Source organism: Plectropomus leopardus, chromosome 1 (genome assembly GCF_026936395.1).
Source record: "Plectropomus leopardus strain MGB_pleo_1.0 chromosome 1, ASM2693639v1, whole genome shotgun sequence".
NCBI classification, from domain to species: domain Eukaryota; kingdom Metazoa; phylum Chordata; class Actinopteri; order Perciformes; family Serranidae; genus Plectropomus; species Plectropomus leopardus.
The window spans coordinates 13,838,294-13,849,300 of NC_142176.1; the positions used below are offsets into that span (position 1 = coordinate 13,838,294).

Sequence of the window (11,007 nt, forward strand, 5' to 3'; positions counted from 1 at the left end):
TAGCCAGACAAGAAAAAAAGGAAAGAATTTAAGGAATAAAGGGGTTTTGTTCCATTGTCATTTTACTGTATTAAACAATAGAAATGTTTAAAAAATATTACAATTCATATGCCAGCAAAAACAGGACATTTCATGACTGTGAAAAGAACAGAGAGAAATACAGAGAAAAGGCTGCCACTAACAATAATTCTCTCAATTAACTGATCATCGTTTTTGTCTTTAAAGGTTGTGTATGCAACATTCAGAGCTTCGATAATTCAGCAACCTACAAGTATTTGCTATGTGAAGATATGGTGGCAGAGACTAAACTCACGCTACCTGTGTGTCTGTTGTAATCTGAGCTTCTCTGTGGTTTGTTGGGAAAAGCCGGTCTGGGTACGAGTGCATGTTAGTGGCTAGTTCATTACTGTCGCTTTGCACGCCACTCATACGGCAGTAGAATCTGATATTGAGACAGCGTTGTCGCAGAAGTGTAGCACCCAGCCTTCCCTGAGTTACACCATTAGCTATGTCAGCACTTTTGCAATTGTTTAGCGCAGCTTATGAAGTAAGCAACGCCTGCTGCTAGTCGCCGGCTCATTCACATTCATGTTGAGATATATAGAATAGTGATACGCCCTGAATTTCTCATTAAAAATGTGATAAAGTCAAATTGCTCATTTTGTCCCACAGCTGTACAAAATGTAATGACTGTCAGGTTGCTATCATATATGACAATAAAAATCAGCACATTTGAGAGGCTCAGCCACCAAACGTTTGGCATTTGTTCCTTACGAAATTACTGTAAAGATCGTTTGAGTGCTGAGATATATTTGATTAGATTCTAATGAACTATCCTTGAAACTATTCTCATTTGACTTTTTCAGGCTAATTATGATGTTTCATAAAGTCATAAATATGGTATCAGAGTGTCCAGATAAGAACTAAACTAGAGCTGATGTTGTGCTGCCCTTCTTACTATTTGTTGTGTTGACAGGTTTAAAAAGTGCTGAGTGCATAATAACACAATGGGCCCCTGAGCGCTCACTGGTAAAGGCCCTCATTTCTACATCGCATCAGTCCAGTAGAGAAATGTGGTTGTTCTTATCTTTAAAGAATTTTTTTAGGGTTAATCATAACTCTACAGTTCTGATAATGGTTAAAATTCAGTATTTTGTTCATGCTTGACGTAAGGAGTAGCTATGCAAAACCTTCACCACAACTTCCTGCTACTACAGATCCAGACTCCTCACTGATATTTTACAAATGAATACACAAAACATAGGAATTCAAAGGAAAGCTGTGATGTAGGATCAATTTTCTTAAAGCTGAGCTATTGTACTGCTGCTGTGTTAAAAAATTAAACAGGGTAAAAGTCAAAAGTGGCAGATACTGACCTCCTAAAGAGCAATATTAATTAGTCACTTTTAACAGATACTCAGAGGCCCCTGGTCTGGTTGGGGCCATTGAATAATCCTTCCATATCTTTTCTGTCTCTCAGTGTTTGAACGTTCCCATGAAGATCTTCATCTCTCCATCTTCAGCCAGCAGACTCGTGTGAAAAGCCTTTTTAAAGTTCTCAGTGAAGGTCAGATCAGTCTCAAACCTCACCTTGTTGGCCCAGATCACTGTCGTTCCTCGTTTGCAAAAGTGCTTCATGGTGACCAGGAGCTCCTCCAGGTAGTCGTGATGGTAGACCACATCAGCAGCGAGCACATAGTCGTACCGGTAAAGGGACGGAGGGTACTTACGCTCCAGGTCGTGGCCCCAGGACAGAGCCTCCACCTGAGGTGTGTATTTGCATCGTCCCCTGGTGTTCCTCATCACGTTGGACCGGAGGTTACCCAACACGTCAGGTAAGTCTGTGGCTGTGACTGAAGCTCCTGAGGATGCAGAAACAGGAAGCCTGTCATTTACGAAACTACAATAAAAGTAAAAAGACTAGTGGTGACCTTTGTTGAGGAGTTTTTGCTAAAGGTTATTGCTAAAGGAGGTACTGCAGTGTTTCACTTTTTCACATGTTGGGGTCATTCTAGGAATAGTCATCGAATTTCAAGGTGAGAAAAGATCATTCAGGGGGTTTTCTAGGCTGTTAAACATAGCAGCGGGTCATTTTTGACCCTTAAGATGACATAAGGGTTAAATGATTCCCAGCCCTTACTTACTTATACTTTGTGTTCTGTTTCAAAGTTTGTGCATTATATCATGGTGACTAACTCTTTTCAAACTTTTCATAACTATGATTGATTGTGATTTTTGTGTTTGTGCTCATGTGCATGTTATTGGAGACTACTCACCCAGCAGACTGGCCACAATGGTTACCAGTCCAGTTCCTGCACCCAGCTCCAGCACCTCCTTTCCCTGCAGGTTCACCCTCTTCCTGTTGTTTTGCAGGTAGGAGCAAAGAGCCAACGCCTGCAAAAAGATACATATCTCTTACGCTTCTCAAGAAAATAGTGGGAAACTTTAATCATGTATACATTTAGTGTTTTCTGTGGTACTCACTGCCGGCCACATCACTGCTCCAAAGGAGTCTATGGACTCGTGAATGACAATCTCGTGCCCTGCGTAATAGTAGACATCTTTACCAAAGTAGTTTTTAATGCTGGGAATCCAGGCTGCTGTCCTGTCCTGCTGTTCAGCTGTTTGGATGTACGCCTGATCTGTGAAGAAAGGGAGGATCCAAACTTTAACAGAAGTGAGTTTCCAGAAAGTGATGAGTCAGTAGTTTGATATGATGCACATAAAAAGACTCACATCATGTTGGATGTGAAATAACGATTCCTTGCTTCTCCTCCTTATAAGTTCAGACATTTTACACCGGAGTGCATCAGCGCCTCTGGTTTCACTGACGGCAGCTGGTAATAGTTTTGGCCTAACTACTTCCTGGTTTCACCACATTTTGGTTTTACCACGTCTCAAATGTTACTCTTGCTGCTGATCTTGCTAGATATATTAAAGTCCCAAAGCTGTTTGTTCACTTAAGAGAAAGCTGCCAAAACACAAGATGCCCCTCCCAATGTTCAGGAGGTCGTCCTGACTAATCTCAGCAGTCAGCTGGCGGACATACTCTGTGAGGGTCGTTGGCTTGATGTAGTTCACCTGGGCTTTCCAGGCTATAAAAGGTGGTCCATGCGCTCACTCTTTCTCTCCTCTTCTGCAGCCGGCATCCACTCTGTATAACTGTCTGTTTCTCTGCACTGCAGCACCGCTGCAGCACACATTCATGCACTGCTTTCATTGCTGACCTCTCCCTCCACTCTTTCTTTTTAAATAACCTCAGAGGGAAACACCTCCTAAATTAGAATTACAATATGTTATTTCAATGGCCTCAGAAAGTTCAGCCAGTATTTGTGAACATGAGCTACCTCCTCTCAGAGCAAGAAACCTGAGAAGTAAGTTGCAAACTAGTGATGTCACAAAGTATAAAGTCTGGAGCTGCTCCAAAGACAATATAATGTGAGGAGGGATTCATGTCTGAACCAACTTTTTATAGACGCTTCACTCAAAACCATAAATGTCAACCGTATGCTGGTCCTGGAGTTTAAGTCAGGGGATCACCAAAGTTATTAGGATTCATTATCTGGGGACGATGATTGTGCAAAATCCTATTATAAACTCTATAAAGTCTATGGTTAAGATATTTCAGTCTGGAGCATATAGACTTTATATGAATGCAGTCTATGGTCTGGACCAACAGCCGTAATTGGCAGAATAATCGCATTGTACATTTCTGCATAAGTGGATATGTTACATTTGTATGTTTCATATGTATGCAGATATGTTGAAACTGAATGTTTCTTAACATTTTAATTGTATGTTGTGACAATGCTGTGGTTAATGTGTGGCTAGGTTTAGGCAAAAAAAAAAACATTTGGTTAGGGGTAGAAAAATACGTTTTGGCTTAAAATACCTGCTTATGTCACAACAAACAGCTAGAAATGTCCTGAGACTAGGTTAAAAAGTACCTTCTTTAGCTGAAATAAAAGCAGCTGAAAATGTCCAGACATGTTGATAAAAAATACCAATTTTTTCACAACTAACCTGGATGGAAATGTCTCCTGTTGTTTGAAATAAACTGGCTCGAAATGTCACAATCTCTCAAAAAAAAACCCGCCTCCTTTTATTGCAGGAAAAGCAGCTGAAAATGTACATACTTGTCACAAAAAAATACTTGCAGTTGCAAAAAAAAAAACATGTTCAAATTTCCCCACGTCACATAAAAATATGTTAACTTTGGTTACAACACAGCCAAAAAATTTCACCATGTTTTGTTAAAAAAATACCTGCTTTTGTTGCTACAAAGAACTGGAAATATCCCAAACTCTCATTAAAAGGCCAGCTTTTGTTGATTTCTAAACAGTGGTCTGCATTGCAAAAAATTCAATAACTCTTTTCTGAATCAGTTTTCCCATTACTCTAAATAATCCACAAACTGTTTTCATTCGAACTATTTTGTTCCAAAAAAAAAAGGTTCCTATGCTATTGAGGCAGATATCTAAAACCTGAGCAAACAAAAGTAAAACTGTCTACATTAGTGTAAGAAAGTGAGATTCCTGTTTGTAATTTGGGTGAACTGACCCTTTAAACAGAAGGAAGTTTTGATTGTAGATTGATTTAACAGATATGTTTGATATTCATGTGTTGTTGTTCAGACTCACCTGTGACGTCTTCATCACTGGCTCTGCTGCTACAACTTGAATCTGGTTTATCCTCCTCATCCTCTTTATAGTCGTCATCTTTGTGGACCATCATCTGCTCCATCTCTTCCTCTCCATTATACTTTTCTTTTTCTTCCTTATCTTCACCTCTTTCAGGCTCTGACACCTGAGGTTCTTCTGTTACATTGTTTTCTTTTCTTTTTTCTAAACTGACGAGGTGAAGTTCAACATGTTTGTGTTTCTCCTCTACAAGCTCGTCTTTGCTCTCTGTCTCTTCCTCCCTTCCTTCTTCCTCCTCTCTCAGCAGATCTTGAATTTCCAGATCACCTTCTCCCTTGACTTGTTCTCTACACGTCGCCATGAAGATCTTCATCTCTGCATCTTCAGCCAGCAGACTCGTGTGAAAAGCCTTTTTAAAGTTCTCAGTGAAGGTCAGATCAGTCTCAAACCTCACCTTGTTGGCCCAGATCACTGCCGTTCCCGGTTTGCAGAAATGCTTCATGGTGACCAGGAGCTCGTCCAGATAGTCATGATGGTAGACCACATCAGTTGCCAGCACGTAGTCGTACCGGTAGACGGACGTAGGGTAGGTGTGCTCCAGGTCGCAGCCCCAGGACAGAGCTGCCACCTGTGGTGTATATTTGCATTTCCCCCTGGTGTTTCTGAACAGGTTGGCTCTCAGGTTGTTAAGCTCCTCTGGGAGGTCTGTGGACGTCACCCAGGCACCTGAGGACAGTGAGACGTTCATGTTTGTTTTCATGCTTCATGTTTGTTTTCTTTCATGCTGAATAAAGACCCTGGGCCCACAGCCCACCTGTGTTTCACCTGACCCCCTAATACACACTGGGAAGAACTTGTAAATTACATAAATAAGGAATATTCTTACTTTGCTTGGGGGGAACTTTTGCAAAATGACAGGAGGCCAGGGGCCAGTTGCAGCAGCCTCCTAAACGTTTCAGGACATTTCTTTTTTGATGTTGTTTTATGCACTCTGACACTACTACAAATACAAAAATATTTCCCACTGTGAGACACTTTAGACACTGTGAGACACGCTATTGGGGGCCAGATTTGGCCCGTAAGTTGAGTATCACTGACCTAAAACACACGCACGTATAGATAATGCACTCTCTTAAAGTAAGTAAGAAAATTGATAAATTAATTGAGTTTCAATAAATTACAATATGGACCACAGTACCATCAGGGACAGACAAGACCAAAACAAAGACAAACATAACACATAGAGTTGTTATGAGAAGGTTTGCCTATAAAGGTGAGTTTTTAGTAGACGTTTAAAACAGTCCAAGGACTTTTAGACCTGCTGGTTTTTATACATTTATCTCAGTAGAGATTTACATCTATATTAAATTGTTTTTTATATTTTTTTCATTTGTCTGGTACTTATTTTTACCCTTTGTGTTTCTTCTCAGAGGGGGACTTTCACTCAGGATGTCATCCACTAATCTTAGGATCAGCGGTTTGATACCTGGCTCCTCCAGGCTGCATGTTGAAGTTCGCTTAGGCAAGATACCGAACCCCAAATTGCATCGGTGTGTAACTTTACATGAATGTTAGCCCTCGGGCACCTGCGTATGAATGTGTGTGTGACTGGGTGACTGTGACATCTAGTATAAAATCACTTTGAGTGGTCAAAAGACTAGAAAGGCGCTACACAAGTGCAAATCCATTTACTTGTCACTCCCCCATCCTATTTTTGTTTCTTATTTTCGGACTAACTTGAACCCTGTATGTGTGCAAATGACAAAGCTAAATGTGAACTTCTTACCAAGGAGCACAGCGACAATAGACACGAGGCCCGTTCCTGCCCCGATCTCCAGCACCGCCTTGTCCACGAGATTCAACTCTTCACGATGAGTATCCAAGTAGTGACAGAGAGACACAGCCTGTGAGGAATCAGCAAGACTTAGAGTTACAGGTGGGTAAAGATCATTTCGAGGCTTATTTCGGTTGCTCGGTTGTTCCATTTGGACTTCTGCTTCAGCCAGTACTGCATGAAAACAGAATATGATCACGCTGAACCTTCTGTAGACGGTTTTGTAGTTCTCGTTTGCCAACAGTCTACAGAAGGATGGAGGAGTATTTGCATTTGTGTGTACTGTATGTCTTCGTTGTCCAAAAATTGCTGCACTTACTGATAATGGAATGAGTGCTATAGACACTAGAGTTTTCCAGTTCTTTGGTTCGTACCTTGTCGAAAGGAAAAACCTAGCATTGAGCAGCAAAGTCCTGAAACTAATTTAGCGACCTTTTAAAAATGTGTATTTCACTTCAGGAGGACTACAATTCAGTGTTTCATTTGCTGTTTTCGTGTGGGACTGGCTGTACTAAAAGTCTATTAGGAACAATGACATTGTTTCCTCACAACCAAAAGACTCCTTGAAGTGGTCTATATATTGTTTTTCTAGACTAGTTCTGGGTCAGGGCTAATGAAGCATCACTGGAGCAGACTAAGTACTGTATGGGCCAAAGGGTCAGAGCAGCAAGGATGGGACATAAAATGGCAATTTACCAACAAGGTGTTTGTCGATGAATAAGTAGCAGTGGTTATATGGAGGCTCAGAATGGAGGCAGCAGCATGTCGATATCACACACACACACACACACACACATAATCTAAAACTAACACTAATGCTGTTACATGTGATTGCATCAGTAAACAGAGCAATCCTACAAAATACAGTACTGACAAGTGATATGGTGCACACAGGTACTGTTGGTCATATTTTGCTTGATGAGGATGCAAAGCTATAAAAAAAAGGGTGTTACTCACCGCCGGCCATATCATGCCAGCATAGGAGTCAAGAGCACCTTCAATAACAATCTTCTGTCCGACAAAGCAGAACATCTCTCTATCTGTTTTGCAGTAGAAACATGGAGTCCAGGCCGGTTTCTGCTGCTTCTGGACAACTGATTCATCTAATGGATACAAAAGTCAGACGCTCAGATCTCTGTGCTTTCTGCTCAGTGTGAGTTTTGAAGTGTTTCCCTTCTTTTTATTCATCTCACCTTTGTTCTCCTTCTTTCTTTCTTCATCTCCATCTTCCTCCTCTTCATCTTCCTCCTCCTGCTCCTCCTCCTCCTCCTCTCCACCTCTCATATAACTGGTTTCCTCCACACAGCATGTGGACAGAGTATCCATATAAAATCCTGTGTTGGACCTGGACTCACAGATATATGAATTAGAGTAGAAATGTCCAGAGATGTCATTATTTATATCTTTTCAACCAACTTAATTGTCTGTCTCTGTAATTGGAGGTAGACATGGTTTATACAGGGAGTCACACTAAAGGTTCACTCACTTAATGCTCATTGGCAATGAAATTCAAATTGATTTAATAAAGGCAGCTAATGAAATCCAAATCCTCATACTTTCCTTTCTTCCTCCACTCTCTTCCTCACTCTTTTTCAGTTGTCTAAAACCTACTACCTATGAAATACCACTTAAGTAATTACATAATTAATTAAATGTATTAAATGTAATTGTATGTCAGTGCATAAATATATATATATATACCCATGAAATAACCCTTGAAATAAATAAATGGGGAAATAATGAATAAACAAGTTTAAATACAAATTTAGAAGCATCAGCATATTTTATAAATAAATTAACTTTAAATTAAAAGACTTTTTATATTTTTGACATTTTACTTGAGAAAGCAATGCAACATTGCAGATACCGGCTGCCAGTAAACCCCAAAGAAGACGAAGAAGAAGATATTCTGCTTACTGATTTGCTACTGTAGTTTCAGCCTGTCTCTTCACAATTTTGCTGTTTATATATATATATGTATATATATATATATATATATATATATATATATATATATATATATATATATATATATATATATATATTTTATTGTAACTATAACAGCAATCCTACAGTCTAGTCAGGCAAAATGAATCTTCCAATGTGATGTCACATATTTGACCATAAACAGATCACAATGGACATGTAGAAATCACTTTCAGTCAGACTATATAAGAGACACCATAACATACTTTCCAAATTCTTGTTAAAAAACCCTCTCTGTAAGTACTTCCCTCATATCATTTCTAAAACACAGTCAAAACCTCACATTCAAAGAGCCTACCTGTGACCTTTGACCTGCCTGCTGCTGCTTTGTGTTCCAGTGAAGGATCTCGGGAGCCGTCGCACTGCATCTGGAGACCTCTGACTTTGAGGTTATAGAGATTCAGCATCCTGTGGGTTACACCCATCACCATCACAAGGGCAGCGGGGTATTTTTAGAGTGGTGCCCAGGAGAGACGAACACAAGCAAGATACAAGATCAGTGTGCACGCTCTGCACATGCAAATGCACGTACACACACAACAACAACAAAGATGGGTCAGTGAGGTAGCCAAAAGGAGGGCGAGACTGACGGGAATGTCATGATACCAAGAGCCACGGATATTTGCTTCCAGTGTTGCTGATGGACTTCTCTGCTGGTGCTTTTTTGAAGGCTGCATGGTCTGTAACCTCATACTGGATATCATTTGAATGGATATAATTTGAAGGAATACTGTTTTAACTTTGCTGAGTGATTTCCAGCTGCTTGATAGTCTACAAATAGTTAGGAAAACAAGACAAATGCATGATTTGTGTCCAGCATGAGTGTCTTGGCTGAAAGCCTTTAAGTGTGTGTGTGTTTATTTGCTGTTAAGTTGCTTTCACTTCTTCTGCAACATTTTTATCAGACAGTAAAGATATCAGAAGATAAAAGTTTCATGCAAAAGTCTTTAAAGAGGGCACGCAGAGTTTGGAAAGCCTCCATGCTGTCCTTGCTTGCACGTTTTTCCTGCAACGACCTCAATTGCTTCACCAAAGATGGGAGGTAACAGGATCAGGCTGGCATGCAACTCCTGCCACCCCCTTGAGAGAAGGAGTGGGCTCCTGTAATAGAAACCCCAATTAGACTTGCCTTGGTTACATTTTAACAGCGTTCAGTCATTACGTATTACCTCCCACTTTCAGATATCGTCAAACAAAATCCACTCATATCCCAAAATTTGAAATCCATCCAGGAATTGAGCATGGATGAAGAGTGCACAGTGGTTAGGTCATTGCTCAGCTGTGTGTTGTTGGTGTGGAACAGCCTTATTTGGATTAAAAGATGAGTTTTTTAAGCTTGATGACAGGAGTTGTGTCTCTCAGTTTATCAAGAGACTGTTGAAAGAGTGATAAAGCTAACCGATACCTCTTCAAGGCCGCGGATAGTCTTCAGCTGTTGAGTATTTGTTTGTCTTGACAATGATACACGGTGCTTCGATAGCCTCTCTTGTTCCTCTTTAATTCGGCTTGTGTTACTGCAGCCAAACTCATATCCATTACACGGGCAAAAAGACAAAGAATGACCGGATAGGAAATGTTGGAGGATTTGGATTCATGAATCAGATATCAGATTTAATAGGTCACTTTAATAAGCAGTTGACTTTAACTCGATCTTTCCAAGATAATAAAGCTTAAGTGGTGGGTTTCCAAAACATGCAAAGTTTGTGTGTGACTCATTTTACTAAAGCAGTGCATACTGCCCAATATGGATGTGACCTTTAATTTGACCTCTTTCACTCCTTGAACCCTGAGTAAATCAATCTCAATTGTTACAAAACCATGGGGGGAAAAGGCATTGACCAAAATGGCAAGAAATGGTTTGGGGGCATGACATTGTGTAACAACAATGTGTAAAAAACAACTGCATTTGGTGCCTCAAAAGCCATGGGAGAACCACGATGGTTTGCAAAGAAAATGGAAACACAGTGATGATTCACCAAAAACACAACCAGCTTTGTTGTTTGTTGGTCTTGAACAGTGAGCTGCAGCTAGGCAGCTGTCTCGCCTAGGTGGCGTGCCACTCACCCTCCTTTCCTTCCACCTAAAATGCAGAGTATTAGTGGTTTGCAGAAATACCGCCATTTTCCTTTCCTTTCCTTTCCTTTGGTGACTGGGCTGTCATATTGTCCATGTGAAGTCACACAGCAACAGACCTCCCAAATAAAATCCACAGGGTCATCAGAATTCCACTGGAAAAATCCAGAGCCATGTTTGCATCATCTGTGCTGTGTGAGCTGACCGGACCAAAACAACACCGGCAGCCAAGATTTGAAGTATGAGAATGTGTGACTGATGGATGACAACAAGCTTGTAAAAAAAATCCCTGAAAGTGATTCTGCAGCAGCGGCTCTCGAATAATGTGACCCAAAATGCCCACTTTCTAAATGCCCAACTAATAAAAGTTTTTTTCTGTATAGAATTGAATGTAATGTAAATTTTTTAAAGGTTCAGTGTCATTACATAGTACAGCATCACATGTAAATGATTCTAGTAGATAGACACCATTAC

General features: G+C 40.4%; 1 protein-coding gene across 1 annotated transcript; it reads right to left on the reverse strand.

Moving 5' to 3' along the window:
- Positions 1–44: 44 nt before the first annotated feature.
- Positions 45–8,940, reverse strand: mettl21ca (methyltransferase 21C, AARS1 lysine a). Its single transcript, XM_042492633.2, has 8 exons — positions 8,759–8,940; positions 7,668–7,819; positions 7,432–7,577; positions 6,427–6,544; positions 4,641–5,366; positions 2,485–2,642; positions 2,277–2,394; positions 45–1,862 (listed from the first exon to the last, which is right to left on the reverse strand). Exons 2-8 carry the CDS (start codon positions 7,798–7,800, stop codon positions 1,477–1,479), a joined length of 1,785 nt encoding a protein of 594 aa, XP_042348567.2. The 5' UTR covers positions 7,801–7,819; positions 8,759–8,940; the 3' UTR covers positions 45–1,476.
- Positions 8,941–11,007: the final 2,067 nt, after the last annotated feature.